The sequence below is a fragment of the Pagrus pagrus genome (assembly GCF_965226575.1).
Source record: "Pagrus pagrus genome assembly, chromosome: 23".
NCBI classification, from domain to species: domain Eukaryota; kingdom Metazoa; phylum Chordata; class Actinopteri; order Spariformes; family Sparidae; genus Pagrus; species Pagrus pagrus.
Window position 1 is genome coordinate 7215261 of NC_140205.1, and position 15834 is coordinate 7231094.

General features: G+C 40.3%; 2 protein-coding genes across 5 annotated transcripts; both read left to right on the forward strand.

Annotated features, from left to right (window-relative positions):
• Window positions 1–736: 736 nt before the first annotated feature.
• Window positions 737–8599, forward strand: arfgap3 (ADP-ribosylation factor GTPase activating protein 3). 3 transcript variants are annotated; one of them, XR_014621598.1, is made up of 17 exons: window positions 737–903; window positions 1615–1733; window positions 2771–2843; window positions 2973–3104; window positions 3232–3312; window positions 3433–3526; window positions 3614–3673; window positions 3771–3817; window positions 3930–4081; window positions 4219–4350; window positions 4450–4575; window positions 4664–4816; window positions 5045–5162; window positions 5682–5769; window positions 5955–6079; window positions 6166–6280; window positions 7399–8599. XR_014621598.1 is itself a non-coding variant. In XM_084346529.1 (16 exons), the coding sequence occupies exons 1-16, from the start codon at window positions 835–837 to the stop codon at window positions 6181–6183; spliced, it is 1587 nt and encodes a 528-aa protein (XP_084202655.1). In that variant the 5' UTR covers window positions 737–834; the 3' UTR covers window positions 6184–8599. The 3 variants fall into 3 exon arrangements, 1 of the variants encoding a protein (XP_084202655.1); XR_014621599.1 differs by having other exon boundaries at window positions 6166–6233; XM_084346529.1 differs by having other exon boundaries at window positions 6166–8599.
• Window positions 8600–9296: 697 nt separating this feature from the next.
• ikbip (IKBKB interacting protein) lies at window positions 9297–14402 on the forward strand. Of its 2 annotated transcripts, XM_084346355.1 has the most exons (4): window positions 9297–9697; window positions 9780–9897; window positions 13334–13555; window positions 13722–14402. In XM_084346355.1, exons 1-4 carry the CDS (start codon window positions 9507–9509, stop codon window positions 14286–14288), a joined length of 1098 nt encoding a protein of 365 aa, XP_084202481.1. In that variant the 5' UTR covers window positions 9297–9506; the 3' UTR covers window positions 14289–14402. The 2 variants fall into 2 exon arrangements, with proteins under 2 accessions (XP_084202481.1, XP_084202480.1); XM_084346354.1 differs by lacking the exons at window positions 13334–13555; window positions 13722–14402 and adding an exon at window positions 10927–13103.
• Window positions 14403–15834: the final 1432 nt, after the last annotated feature.

A 15834-nucleotide genomic window follows, 5' to 3' on the forward strand; every position in this document is an offset into this window, starting at 1 on the left:
TTCATATCACCTCAGTCTAAGTCTCGTTATCTTGGTTCTGGATTAGTTCCAAGCGGGCTGAGCTTTATGATGGATGATAATTATATTAATAAAATACATAAATAAAAGCTGAAGCTTGCAAATGTCCTGAACCCAATAAAAAGCAGGCTCAATACTTCTCTTACAAAGATAGAAAACCTTGAAGTCAACACAGTACAGATATTTATGTAATAAATAAAATCACTGAATGTGATATTACAGCAAAGCAAAGTAAGAAAATTAGCTATCTTTTAAAAAATATTACATGATAGAGTACAATAGTATGTTTGAACTTTATATTGTGTGTTGTGTAAAGTATCTGAAAAAGTGTTGGGACTGGGAAAAGTTCTGAATTCTGGGTGAAATTGAAAATACAATTGCAATACATTTGCAAGTGGAAGACAAAAAAAACAGAAGTAGCCTAAATATGTGAATAAATAAATACATATTAAATGAATAAATAAAATGGTTTAATACAAATATAAATACATACAAAGGCAAATTAAGGAAGAATTTTTAAGCTACATGTATTTTCAATATTAATTTGGTGCATTTAATGGCATAATAATGTATTTATTGAGTTATTCATGTATTTCTGGTCGTGGCAGATAACAGCAGGCTCTTCAGATGTAAACTCCATTACCCAGAAGCCCTCGCTACAATAACATAACCACGGGCACTTTTTATCCAATCAGAGCCGACCCATGATGTTCTCCCACTTACGTGTCGTATTCGGTTATTATTGAGGGGAAAAAACACAGGGCTGTGTTTCATGACACTTCTTTAACCGGACAGGTATTGTCAACAGGCGGAACGATGTCAGAGCCCAGCAAGCAGGAAATTTCCACTATTTTCAAGCGGCTTCGCTCCGTTCCTACGAATAAGGTGAGAGTTTTAAACGGCGGGCGGTTGACTGTCTTTAACAAGGAAGTTAGCTGAACTAAATATCTGACACGTCGCACTTTGACAAACGCCAAGGCTAGCTTAAACTTACAAACAATTAGCTCAAACGTTTCATGTTAAAATGTGTCGATGTCGTTGTCACCAGGGCTTCTCAAGATTTCTTTAACATGTCCAGGAGAGCAATCTGTCAGAAAACTTGTGAACCGTAACCCAAACGCAACGTTAGCCCAACTGGTGACAGCCTAGCAAGCTATATTTCTGACAGTTGACCTGTAGCTAGCCTTGTTTGTTTAGGTTCAGTTTGCGTTTGCTTAAAGCTTCGTCAAGGCCTTTGGTCCACTTGAAAAAACGTAAGGCGGTAGTGCATGCATCCTGAATGATGGGCATAAAGGAAGTGTGCCTATTTTCAGCTGATTTCACTGCGAAATTCAACCCACTTCACTAACAGCTGTTTGGGTAAGTCAGCTAATGTCGCAGGCAACCTGCACTTCAGACCTTCATGGTTGCACAACTGCTGTTTTAATCTGACAATCACCCTTCACGTTGCTTGCTTCCACGTCGCTTTTATTGATTTTGAACATACGAGGAGAAAGATGGAACATATCACCTTTAGTGCTTCATTAAAATATCTGTTTATATTTTTGAGATAATGCATTATTTATATGTGTCTCCTGTGCTCTCTTTCCACCCCAGGTTTGCTTTGACTGCTCAGTTAAAAACCCCAGCTGGGCCAGCATCACCTATGGTGTATTCCTATGTATAGATTGCTCTGGGACACACAGGTCTCTCGGGGTGCACCTGTCCTTTATCAGGTGAGTCAGGACTTATCTATATAGCACAAGTTACAAAGTACTTCAAAATAAAAGCATTTAGCAGCTAAATCCAAATGTAACAACATATACATTACAAAAAAATCGGAACATCAGTTGGAACCAATGAATATCAGTTAAATTAGATCAACTAATAGTGAGAGAGAGGTAAACTATTTTAAAGTTTAGGGGCAAAGACAGCGAGAGGCCAACACTGGAGTAATGTGATCCCTGTGCTTTGTCAAATGGTCGGGAGTGATTTATTATGGAACCTGAGATGCAGTTTGTACCGGTAAAACCATGTGGTTTGCTCAAACATTGACTGTTCGGCTTCATAGGTTGGTTAAAAAACAAATCCTAGTAAATCACAATACACGCAATAATAAATAACAGGTCATGCACAGTGCAGACAACAACAATGAACATAGTTCCAGTGTGAAAGATGCTTATGAAATCAGCAGAGTTATTGCATTTGATATGAAGGACTTGTAAACGTTGTGGGAGTGGCTCTATAGCGTCTTGTGAATTATTTAAAATGTGGATGAACCTGATCAGACTTAATTCTCTGCCCAATCCATTTAACCTGCATTTTGTAAATACATTCCAGTTGTTTAAGCTCTTATGCTCCTTCTTTGTCTTCTGCTTCTTGTTCTATGTGCCCGGGTGCCCATACCATGCACATATATTAAAACACTTACAACAAGACTTCTGTAAACAGCCTCTAAAATGTTCTTACTTATATCATATAAATCCATTTTCCAGATCAAAGACATTGCTTTTTAAAATATATATATATATATATATATTCTGCGTTGGCTGTAAAATATAAAGTGCAATCAAAAAAGGTTCCTAAATATTTAAACTTTAATCTTGCTTCAACAGGCTGATCATTAATCAAAACAGGTGGAAAAATAATTACTGGTGACTCACATTAATTAATTAGTTTTAGTTTTGTTAATAAAAAAAAAAGTACTGTAATCACCAATATGTGGAAATATGTCGACTGACTAACTGTGTCCCCTGTCTGTTGTGTCACACAGGTCAACTGAGCTGGATTTTAATTGGTCCTGGTTTCAGCTAAGATGTATGCAAGTGGGAGGCAATGCCAGCGCGGTCAGTACCCGGAGGCAGAATAAAAACACACTATCAACCAAATTGAAATGTCATCATTGAGTGAAGCACGCTTAATTTAATGCAATTCTTCCTGTCTGGCTTCCTGTATCTGTTCTGATCTTATGGCAGATGTCATTTTTCAATCAACATGGGTGCACATCCAGCGCTGCCAATGCCAAGTACAACAGCCGAGCGGCCCAGCTGTACAGAGAGAAGATAAAGACTATAGCCACGCAAGCCACCAGACGCCATGGCACTGAGGTAATCCGGACATGTTTCTTTATTGTCTTAAAACAACTCAGCCAACTTTGGCTTCCTGTGTTTGCAGAAGCTTTATCTCTAACGGCACAGATAGCTGTATCAGTTTTACTGCTCTTCTTTTGTATAGTTGTGGCTCGACTGTCAGGCTCCTCTCTCCCCAACATCGCCAGACGACAAGCAGGTGGATTTCTTCAGTCTGCATTCACAGGTACAAGAGTGTGCTTGCTTTGCCTACGTGTGATTTTATACACATATCTGTTTGTTGGATATAACACAATGACAGGAGATTAATAACTCCACCATGTGTGTCTTTTTAATGTTGTTCCAGACTGTTCCCGAAAACCTGAACATGGCCAAAATGAGTCTGAGCTCCTCCACATCAGAGATGACTGTAACCACGAAAGAAGAGGAAGACAATAATGGTATTCAGTGTTTCTCCTTCACAACATAGAAAACCAATAAAATAAAAACATGCACAAGTTGTGTTTATTCATGTTAAACCATTTCAGGTAATCTAGAGGACGGTCCTAGCGTGGAGATGCTGAGTGTTTCTCCAAAAGCAAATCCAGGTTGGTTTATATTCTTCGTATTTATGATCTTCCCATATCCTTAAAAACTCTTACTAAAATCGTAAGATGTGACTTTACTGTCCTTCGATTTCTGCAGAGGTTTCCTCTCTTCTTAAGAAGAAACCAGCTGCTGCCAAGAAAACCGTATGTATTCATTCTATTAAACTTCTGGTTGGACAGAACGTATTATCGTAAGTATGAGTCTTTGGTGACTTTTGCATTCATAGTGTGTTTTATAAACTGTGTCTGCTCCTAGTTAGCCTCTAAGAAGGGCGGACTGGGTGCTCAGAAGGTGAGCAGCAAGAGTTTCTCGGCGCTGGAGAAGCAGGCTCAAGCTGCCGACAAGCTCAGAGAGAGAGAAGAGGGCACTGGTGCCTCCAAGAAAAATATTCAATCCGAGGAATCATTGTGAGGGTTTTTACTTATTTTTCAAATCTTCCTTTTACTTGTTATTTGATGTTTTCCCACCCTTTATTGGATTCAGTATTTTTCAGTGTTTCTGTTTTTGTCATTTTTTAAAACTCTCCTGCGTTCCCCCTTCTCAGTGCTCCGTCCATGCGACTGACCTATAAAGATCTTGAGCAGCAGAGGAAAAAGGAGGAGCAGAAGTTGAAGGGGTTAGAAGGGAATAAGAAAGAGCAAGCTGAGAGACTGGGCATGGGTCTCGGCATGAGGAGGTATGACGATGAAGAGACAAATACCTCATCTTGTAGCCGATATGAGAATTGGTATTAATACAGTATAATCAGTTTTTTGCTCTCATCATCGTTCTGTAGTGGAGTGTCCCACTCTGTGACATCGGACATGCACATGATCCAGCAGGAGGATCCGCGGGGGGCCAAGACCACCAAAGTGCGAAGGTTTACTGAGGACGATGAGGATGAAGGGTCATTCAACTCTAGGTCAGATAATGAAAATTTATAATAAAAATTATATTAATATACAGCTTTTATTTTTATTTATTTTTTTATGAACGTCTTCTTCCTTTAGGGTCTTGTCCCGGTTTGAGGATCAAACAGAAACATCAGATAAATTCTCCTCGCGATGGGATGATCGAAGCGAGGGAGGAGGCTGGATGAAGGAGAGCAAGAAGCCAGAGCCGGATTTCTTCATAACCTCTGCTATAACTTCAGTGGATGAAAGGTGAGATATTGTCTTTTTTAATGTCACGTAGAACCTGTGACTTATGACCTAAATTTACTATTTTTGCTTTAAACAGAAGCAATTTAACCTTTTTTTGATACTGGAAGTTATCATTTAGATAACTTTCATTTGGAAACAGGAAAACAGTGTATTCTTATGTGATACCACATGCAACAAAATGTATTTTATTGTATCATAAATGATTTCATGTGTGATCATTGTTTTCAGGGCCACATCCAGAAGAAAACCAGAACCAGTCGCAGATACGGGAGAAGCTCGGATGAAGTTTGGAGATGTGAAAGCCATCTCCTCTGACATGTACTTTGGAAAACAAGATAACTCTGAGGTACACAATGACAACATGCATCCTGCCCTCTCCTTATGTTGTGCATACTATGTTTAAAGTGGTGTGGATGATAGGAGTTGACTTGTAGTTGGCTAATATAGCTTTTCACTTAGAAGTACTGCAAGTCTTGGTACACATACCGAAACATGGATTATATAGAGGAGGAAAGCCTATACTGCAGCAGCATGAGGCGTTATACAGTCCTGATAATAAATGTAAAGTTTTTTAATTCCAAAAACAATTTGTTTATATGCTTCAGAAACTAATTTATAGAAATAATTTAAAACACCAACGATAAAACAGTCTGTAGCTAAATGGAGACGAATAAAAGCTGATCGTTTTCTAACCAATTTAATACCTGAGAATCCATTTCCACAAATGATTGCAATTTAATAACATGTACTGTATTTTGACACACTTACTTACTTCCTAAATCATTTTTTCCTGCAGTGATAATTTTGTGGGGTGTAATCCGAGCTTTTGAAAACATTTAAATGTGTCCGTATTTCTGTTCTTTAGTACGAGGCCAAAACACAACTGGAAAGATTTGCTGGAAGCAGTTCCATCAGTTCAGCAGACCTGTTTGATGATCCAAAGAAACAGACTGGTAAGAGACTGCTGCACCATCTCGAAATGAATACATGCCTCTGTAATCACCCAAAGACACTTTGAGCCTCACGCGGGAACATTTGAATGCCACTTTTTCCATGAAGATTTGATCATTAGCATATTCCCCAAATTGTTTTCTTTCTGTCTGCTTGACTCTCTCTTGTGTTTGTCCTCTGCACACAGCGAGTTCGTACCGTCTGACCAACGTGCTGCCCAGCGCTCCTGACATGTCACAGCTCAAACTGGGGGTGCGCTCAGTCGCGGGGAGACTCTCCGTCATGGCCAGTGGCGTCGTTAGCACAATTCAGGTCGGTCAAGAAATATGTTGCTTGAATTAAGCAAACATCTTGAAGCATAAATTCAATTTCTAATAATGTTTTTTTTTTTTTTCCAGGATCACTATAGCTCCTGAGTCATGGTGCATCTCCTCTCGGATTCAGTGCCCATATAGTCATGCTCCCAGTGAGTGACGGTCGCCCATCTGAGGAGCGAAAGAAGGACAAAGATCAGTCAGTGCTGTGGGCAAATCTGCTCTATGATGGCATTAATTACCCTGTATACATCTATATCTAGTTTTTTAGTATGACATAATGTACATACAAGAGTTGTTAGAACCAAGATGGCCGAAGCACAATGTTTTCAAAGGAATTATGTTTCCCATAAGGCATCTTGAAGGGAGATTTATGTGTATAGTTTAGTTATGAAGGATGTTTAGTTTGCCGTTATTACTTTATTGCTTTAAAGGTCTGGGGGGTTTGAATACGTAGAAATGCTTTATGTAGCAGTCTGAGAAGGTTTATGGTGTTATGAAGATGGGGTTTGCTTTTTCATTCCAATAGTTAATGAGGCTAGAAAAACCTCTAATTGGTTTACATACTCTCGCTCGTCTTAGCACTTCGCAGTGTCGTTTTGTGCTCTTTTTTTGCACATTCCCGGAGATTCGAAAGTGTCCTTTCCGTCCCCAAAGTGCACTTATGTTTGCTTTTCCACACACAGGACCAAAATCTGATAAAGAGGCCTGGGGGGGACCAGATATATGCATTTCTTAAATGCTTATAATATCCGTCATGTAAATTTAGCACATAAGCTTCATTATCTTGCATATGTTTTTCTTTGTTTTCATAGGACACGCAGCTATAGTCACAAAAAGACAAGATAGCATGTAACCTAAAAGTTTGAAGGAAAAGTTTGACATTGTTGGAAATATATTGATTTGCTTTCTTGGCCAGTTTTAGATGAGAAGATTGATACCACTCTCATATCTGTCCGTTCAATATGAAGCTACAGCCAGCAGCTGGTTAGCTTAGCTTAACTTAGCTTAGCATAGAGACTGGAAATGTGGCAAGGCAGCTAGCCTAGCACTGAAGGTGACAAAAGACTGAGGAGTAAAAACTTTGGCTTTTCCGATGAAATGTGTGGAAACCTTTGGACAGAGCCAGGTTACCGTTTCCCTCTGTTTCCAGTCTCTGTCCTAAGCTAAGCTAACCATCTGCTGAATGTAGTTTCAGATTTTAGGACGGACGTGAGAGTGGTATCGATCTTCTTATCATCTATTCCATCAACAGCAGATAAGTGATCAGTTGCACTATGCACTAATTTCTGTTTTGTTTTCTTTTTCTCAATCCAGTTACTTGGAATCGGACACTTCAAGACGTTTTAATCAAGAATATATTCCACAAAATAACCTGTAGATTAAATTAATTTAGAGAGTGCCTTTTAAGGGTTTTTGGGGTTGAATTTGTAGCTCCTTTCTGTTAGAGTTTGGGTTTACATGCTTTGTTTTGTATTTAATTTAAAGGCACACACTTGCGCCTCTTGAAGTCTAGAATTTGCCGATGCAGCGGGACCTCTTTGTAGCTTTCAGGCCCCGCTGTACAGAAACACATGTCCACCTAAAATATGAATGCAAACAATCCATTTCAAACCTTCATTTTCATTCAGTTCAGTTCATTTGTGTTGCTGTAACATACTGCCAAGGTCATTAATTCTGTCAAATATAACAGAGCTGTTGATGTGTCACATAAGTGGTGCTATAGTATGAGTTAGCAACTTGATATCCGATCATGGATTTGGTATGGAATAATTATGGCTTGTGCTTTAGCATTCAGATAAAGTTAGCCATGATGCTAAAAATGTAACTTCAGATATGTAATTGTGCAGACTTTTAGAAACTAGAGGTTTTACAGCCCTGATCGGGAACAAGATGATTATATTACTGAGCAATTTCTGTACTTGTTTTTCTTGCTTCTCAGGAGTTTGCGGTGTTGAATACACTAAAAGAAGAGGGCGGAGTGAAAGTTTGTTTACTCCATCACTGTATGCCTTAGTCCAAAGATTTCTGATTATCGCACCCTCATTTTGCAATACCGTGGAGTCCTCTAGTTACCCTATTTTGCACATAATTTTTTAGAAATTGCACGTGGCAGCTTTTGCTTGAATGTACTGTATTGCGATTGACCCTTTGCCTCTACGTTGGCGTTGTGTCCATTTTTGTATTTTGTTGATCTTTGTAAGACTGTTTGTGTCTTCTGCTGTTGAATATTGTTACATGAAAGAATAGTAGCTGGTGTAATTTGCATGGCCCTCGTAGTTAGTTGCTTACACATCCTGAATACAAGACAGCTGGAACCCATACATTAAGTTAATAATAATAATGGAATAAGAGATAACTGTACAGTAGGCTGAGAACTGTGACATACAATGTTGTATGTGGCTATGAATTACCATTTATAGAAAGCTACTGATAATCAAGTTTTGACTTATTTTGACATTCAAAATCTTAAGATTTTTTGGAAACCTGCCAAATAAATGGCTTGTGCTTAACCTGTTTTTGCCTGGTCATTTTCTTGCCTACACTTCACATAAATGTGTGTTTCTCTTTGTGTGATTAATTGATTTGTTTAGTTTGGAAGAAAATAGCAAAAAGTCCAAGTGGACATCTTCAAATGTCTTATATTTTTAAGGCTTTTACTCAAGTACTCACTTACTTTGTATGGATGACTTTCACTTTTACCAGAGTAAAATTTTGACACAATATTTTACTTCTTTTTACAACACTGTTTACAGTGATGAAACAGAAAATCAGCAAATCCTCACTTTGGAGAAGCTCAAATCAGGAGATGTTGGATATTTTTGTCTTGATAAATTACTTAAACGCCCATTAAATAATCAATTAGTCGATTAATTAATATTAATGTCCTTTTAAAGACCTCATTAATCCAGCATGGCTTCCTTCAGGAGAAAAGCTGGCAGCCGCCTACGTGGCTGGCTGAGGCGTTTAGGTAGCTCCTTACGCAGTCGGATTTATGAGAGTTTTGCTATTAACGATTAAAAAAAACTGGCAAACGCGACTGAAAATGGCAATTTTTGTTTAAAGCAGTTGTGTCACCTGACGTACAAGGTAAAATATTAATCTAGGGGTTACAGGTTTTGTGTTTTTTATGAAGAAATACGTTATTAGCGTGCGTTTTTACGAGTTTACGAAAGCACGTGAAAGCGGCATTTTTCCAAGGAACAGGGATAAGGGATGTTACAGCGGTGAAATACTCCAAACGCAGCCGTTAGCTAAGATTGTTACGCCATTTTAGTATCCTACATTATGCATTTACCTGTAAAAGAAGTGTTTTATTTTACTCTGCAACTGAACGAATAGTTGGTTCGACTTTATTTTTTATTTATTTACTTTACAGTTAGGCCTCTTGCATTCCTTCAAAGTAAAGGTGCCAGTGTGCTAAAATGCCTACTGAGGTAAAGCAGAGGAAGAAGTCACAGAAACCAAGTGATGAAGTGTCTGAAACCTCGACTACAAACGGAAAAGACGAAGCGCAGAGAGTGAAGACGGAAGCTGGAAGTAAACCACCCTCGAGTTTGGATTTCAGAAGTATTATCTGCGTTTTGTCGCTGGCAGTATGCGGAGGTCTGAGCTGGTAAGGCGACTGTCCTCACATTTGCATGAATTTTCTGAGGTTTTTGTCCTCTGCTAAAAGTGTTCATGTCTCTTGGCTTCAGGGTGGTGCTACAGCAGAACGAGAGGTTTTCCAAAATTGAAGAAAAGTACAGTTTATTACACGGGAAGACTTCAAATCTGTTCGACATGGAGGAAGAAGTCCTGAAGGTTTCTAAAAAGGTACGTGTGATTCAAAGTGGAGGAGCTGCCCTGATGGATGGAGCTCTAAAGGGTCATTTCACCAAACAAAACATTATCAGTCCACCCTAGGGGCAGCAACTAGCTATGGATTAAAGGAAAAGTTCACCCAAAAATGAAAATTCATACCTCATATACTCAACCCCATGCTGATGGAAAGTCAGGTGAAGTTTCGTAGTCCACAAAATATTTCCGGAGCTTCACTGCTGCCGAGTCCTCAACTGAAGTAGATGGGGACTTGTTTTAAAACATAGAAAAAACAGGCAATTTTGTCCACTGGTCTGGCATTGCACTCCTATATCACTGTTGGACTTAATGGACAGTTTAAGAAAAAATGATCAAAATCGATACAGCAGAAACAAAGATATCGCTTATTTTATTCCACGCATTCTTCTTCCTTTTCAAAACCTGGTGCCTTCATTACCCATAATGCAACTTAACCACTGAGTGACATCACTGGAGGCAATTTATCAGATTACATGCAGCCTTTCATGGAGCCGGAAAAAGTTTTATACTACTTTTTTCACATACACAGTAGTACTCCCCAACACCTGTAAACACACTTTAATGTGTAAAAAATGTAAGAATTCTTTGTTTTTCAATTTTTAATTCAATTTTTAAGTAACTAAGTATTTGTGATTTGGGTCGATAGTTTCAATTAGGTTGAATGAATAAGGGTAAATGAGTGTTTACAAATCTGGGAACTGTGCTATATTATTCTTGTATCCTTGCTTTTGTTGTGAACTCAAATGATTATGAACAACTGCCTCACATCATATAAAACCCTCTGCATGCTACATTTTGTTTGCTCTCTGAAAATATGAGAAAAACTACTTCTTGCATCGTCCTTACATCTCTAGTATCCACATTTCTGTGCTCTTCAATTCAGTTCACTTCTATTGTATACAATATCTTCATGTATGCATGCTGCACTGTATCTATTATATATGAAAACTGAGGACGGTAGAGCTCCCACAGAAACAGCCCTCCTGTTTTGTGTTGCGGCTGCAGCTTGCCGCCTCCGAGGATGACCTACAGGAGGCGCTCTCCACCGTCTCCTTGGCAACACGACTCCAGCAGGACATCTCCACCCTCCACACGGCTGTTGCGGCGATGCAGGCCGACGAGAACTCTGCCTCCCGTGACCTGCAGGCAGTCAACGGCCACTTCCTCAACGTGACGGAGACGTGGCAGGAGCGTCTGGCCGCCATCACCACTGACCTGGCCGCCCTCAAGGCCGAATCCAGGGAGGCTCATGTTGGAGCCACCGAGCGGGTAAACGAGGCTGAGCGGAGGGCCCGGTCGCTGGCGGAGAAGCTGGAGGAGCTTGAGGACAGCACGAAGAGGAATGCCCGAGCTATGGAGCGCACAGAGGAAGAAGACATCAAGCGAGCGCAGGGTCAGCTGGACTGGAACACCAAGCAGATCCACCACCTGGAGGGGCAGATCAGCAGCCTGAGCAAGAAGGAGGCTGAGCTCAGCTATCAGCTCCAAGAGCACATTCCCCGGGCGCAGGAATGTGAACAGCACCTGCCGCAGGTGGAGGAGGCAGTGCGCTCCATCCTGAGGCTTGGTGTTGATCTGAATGGGATGGAGAAACGTCTGGAGGAGGTGACGTTACAAGTGTTTGGGACTGAGGACAGCATGCTGAAAGCACTCACTGAAATCCTGGAGATGAGACAGGAGCTGGACACCCTGCAGGCTCAAAACAGCATCCTGAAAATGAAGAATGAGCTGTCTGTGGTTAAAGAGGCGGTCCGTGAACTCACCATGGTGCTGAAGGAAAATAGGATTGAAAAGGACTCCGACACTCTGGAGGGAGAAGGATGGATAGAGGAGGAGGAGGAGGAGTGGGAGGAAAAAGTTGACGAGGACGGGACAGCTCAACCTCTTTATGGTGACCTCACTGAATGATGTCATTGTTTTGGGTCAACGGAGGAAAGGGAGCGGCCCTGTATATATATTTGCTGTCAAAGTTCAGTATTAATGTTTGTCAGAGTGTGTACCTCAGTTTTATAGCGTAAAAGTTCCCTGATTTCAGTATAAACTCTTGTACACTAGCACTGTATTACACAAGCACAATCAAGAATGTATTTTAATGTTTGTTTAATGTGGAGTGACACCTACAGGTTTCTTTAGTAACTGTATAAAAACATGCCACATTACAAGGCAATCTGTTATGTATCACAAAACACGGGTCACAATTCAATATATTACAATTTTTCTAAATCTAATTTAAGAAAACTCAGTTTAAGGGTCAAAACAACACCATAAGAATACAATCTGATTGAAAAAAAGTTTACTTTTTTATTAAATCAGAACAGCGAGTTCAGCATTTGTATTTATCACAGTTCCTGTAACATCCAACATCATAGCACTATCGGCGTGCAATCTGAGATACTATCAAGAACAGAAAAATGTCTTACCTAAGGAGTTAATCTCATCAGCGTCAGTGAGCCAATAAGCATGCAGCATGCTTGTTGTGCCAAGATCTAATAGTGCTGGTGATTGGCTGTCTCAGGGCATGCAGGAAAAACACAAGATAGACACGCTTGCGCTCACAAGTGTATGTGTAATGTAATCTTTTGTTAAAACGTATTTATTGATATTGATATCAAAAAAAGTGTAATTCAGGAACCAATATCGAAGGTATCTGTAGGTAAACTAATTTAGAAAATAAAAGCTTGTCACAGTAACCACCACACAGTTTGGCATATAAACTATTAAAAATAAATCATATAACATAATATCACAATATTCAAGTGTATTGATATTTTCTTACCAATTACTCTCAAGCCAGCCATTTGCAATGATAACGCTATAAAACAATATCTGCACTGGCCTATCCAGAAGTAACAACCTGAGAGCTGAAACAAACAGTCAATCGATCCTTATAAAGTAATTTTCTAGCAAAATATTTCCAACCCTTTCTAGTTCCAGCCTCTGAACTCTGCAGATTGGCTGTTTTTCTTTCATATTTAATAATAAACGTAATACTTTTAAGTGATGGACTGTTGTTTGCATCACCTTGTGTGTTACGATGATATGAAAATGATTGATTATGACAATGAAAATAATCCTTTGTTGCAGCCTCTAACTACCTGGTACATCTCTGTCAGTGATGCCTTTGATTTGTTGCAGGAGATGCTTTTGTAGATTTATAATAAAGCTTCATGTTTTTGAAGACATGTTGACATCATGGCAATCATTGCATCACTGTTTTTATTTAATAAAGTCACATTTTTTTATTAAAAAAAGTCTCATTTGTATACATTTGTTTTGGCGCAATACTTTGTGTTTTTCATGACATAACCTGAAAAAAATGTCTTATAATGTATGATTGCTTTAAACACCTTCTGAATACACAAACATACAGCATTTGCATCTATCAATCCATGCCCTGTGTGTCCTGTTTCAGTGTGAGAGCGTGCAGCCGATGCTGGAGAGTCTCGGGGGTCAGCGGGGGGCTCTGCAGCCTCAGCTGGAGGGTTTCGAGCAGGACGTGAGCCGGCTGAAGGAGTGGGCTTTAGGGCTGACGGAGAAACGAGCTCAGCTTCAGAACAGCCTGAGTGCACTGAGAGCCGCCGTGGGACAGATCGAAGAGCGCACCTCGGCCATCGCAAAGGACTTCGGCAATAAGGTCTGTCAGATTGTTTTGTTGTCAGGGCTTTTTTCCACACCACCTGTGATTCCAGATGCAGGAAACTCAATGTTCAATTAATCTGCTACAGAATCATTTTGTCTATGAAATAGTTCAGATGCTGTGTAAAACATAGATAAAAACAGAATGCATATTCCCCCTGTAGGTTGCATCAGTGAGGACAGATGTGCGCAGGATGGACGGCCTGCAGTCTGAGCTGGAGTCTCTGCTGACTCATCTGGGTGAGCTGGAGGACAAGACCGCTCAGGTGGAGCACAGCATGGTCAAACGTATCGGAGACGTGCTGGCCAGCAGCATCGACCGGATCTCAAACCTCCGATCTGCATCTGAGAGCAACACGCGGGCCATAGAGCAGCTCCGCAAACGCGTCCCTGAACTCACCGCCGCTGACAAACAGATCTCTGAGCGTTTGAGGGAGCTGGAGAGCAGCAGAGCTCGTCTGATAAGAACAGTGACCTTTGCCAGCGACCTGAAACCAAAAGTTGCTGCCATCAAGAGAGACTTTGGGGCGTTTGAGCCTCAGGTGTCAGATCTGACTCTGCGGATAGGAAGACTGGCAGAGGAGCTGACTAAGAGAGAGCAGGAGATCGCTGAGCTCAGACAGACATTAGCTAACCTCACTGCAGTAGAGGGAGATTTAAGTGTTACCACGAAACAGGTTAGTGAAATAGCTGATTTATCTGATATAGGAGAGATGCACAGGCCTACATGAGCGACCTCAGACGAGTGGAGCGTATCAAGGATTTCTTCTTTTGGCCTTTACACCTGTCATACTACTGTTTGAAGTAAACCTTTTTAATAAAAAATAAATAAATATGACACTTTGTCTACCACACTCTGATTGTCTGTACAGCCTTAAAGCACAAAGCTGGTAACACTAATGCATTTAAAAGTATGAAAGTAAACAAGCTGGGAGCTGGTTTGTCAGCATTTCTAAAAGGTGGAGCCTGGGTTTGAAGTTTGCCAATGGGATTGTTTCCCTTTTGGCTCCTGTGCAGCTATGTTAGTTCTACTTGGCTGAGATTCACCGGGTAGTTGTTTTGATATTGTAAACAGATTCTGATGCCACACTTTGATCTGATTCCACATACGACTACTGTATGTCCTTGGTTTTTCTTTTGAGTTTTGTGTGACGATGTAACTTTTGTTTGACATGTTTTTATTTAACCTTTATCGTACAAGGAATATTCCCATTGAGGAATCCTGGCCAAGACGGCAGCATAAAAGGTTTTAAATAAATCAAACAATTTAAAACAAAAGTTCATAGAGAAAAAAGCAACTGACTTAAAACAATCAGCAAACTACATCAAGACTATCGTTGTCCGTCCATCCCATCATTGTGAGCGCAATATGTCAAGAGCACCTTGAGGGAACTTCTTCAATTTTGACACAAACATCCAGTTCAAGGATGAACTGATCAGGCTGGTGGTCAAATTTTTGGCTATTTCTCAACAATTCATATGATAATTGTGACAAAATTCTACAAAAAATGTCTAATAGCATAAACTGGTGAAGTGATGACATTTCATTCCCCAAAGGTCAAAGGTTAACTTCACTGTGACATCTGCAAAAAATGTTTTGGCCATTATTCAAGGCCAAAGCTGAGGATCAGCAATTTAACTGGTCTGTGGAAGCATGTAAACTCAAGGTGGTAGAGTTTGACTGAGTTGAGACAAACCGTTCAACATCGATTGACAGAAGTCTAATCTATTTTATCAAGGAAGCCCAAACTGAATTCGCAGTTTGCCTTGAAACAATTGTGTGTATCGAGCCAATGCAAATCTACTCTCAGACTTGTGAGATGGGTCTCCCAGAGACGCCCTCCCCCCTGGGTGCTGATAGTTTCAGTGTCTTTCCTCTCCTCAGAGAGTTATCTCATCCCAGCCTGAACCTATTGTTTCCTGTGAACCTGTATTTCATCTTGGCCGTAAACCGAGTGCCTTCCAGCTAAATAGATCACTCTGAAGCCCCCGTACAAGTTGTTGAGCAAGGAAGCACATTTCTGAGGAACACCTGGGGGATGAAAATTACACTGTACCCGTCACTGTGTAAGCCAAGCACACGGCATTCAGTTTGACATGTGCCTTATGTCTTGAGGTGCTGCTTGATGAATCGAGAGGTTATTTGTTGCATTCAAACCTCGTAGGAAAATACAGATTATGCAATTTGGGATTTAACAAGATTTATGCCTCCCTTTGGAGATATCACGCCTACGTAGTTGCAAATTTACATTCACACCCACACAATCAAAGTGTCAC

Bases quoted from the DNA above. Each gene is read 5' to 3' on its own strand.
- ikbip (XM_084346354.1), top strand. From the start codon at position 9,507: ATGCCTACTGAGGTAAAGCAGAGGAAGAAGTCACAGAAACCAAGTGAT. The intron at 9,698-9,779 runs GTAAGGCGACTG...TCTTGGCTTCAG, and splicing joins GTATGCGGAGGTCTGAGCTG to GGTGGTGCTACAGCAGAACG. The intron at 9,898-10,926 runs GTACGTGTGATT...TTGCGGCTGCAG, and splicing joins TCCTGAAGGTTTCTAAAAAG to CTTGCCGCCTCCGAGGATGA.
- arfgap3 (XM_084346529.1), top strand. From the start codon at position 835: ATGTCAGAGCCCAGCAAGCAGGAAATTTCCACTATTTTCAAGCGGCTT. The intron at 3,313-3,432 runs GTACAAGAGTGT...ATGTTGTTCCAG, and splicing joins TCTTCAGTCTGCATTCACAG to ACTGTTCCCGAAAACCTGAA. The intron at 5,770-5,954 runs GTAAGAGACTGC...CTCTGCACACAG, and splicing joins TGATCCAAAGAAACAGACTG to CGAGTTCGTACCGTCTGACC.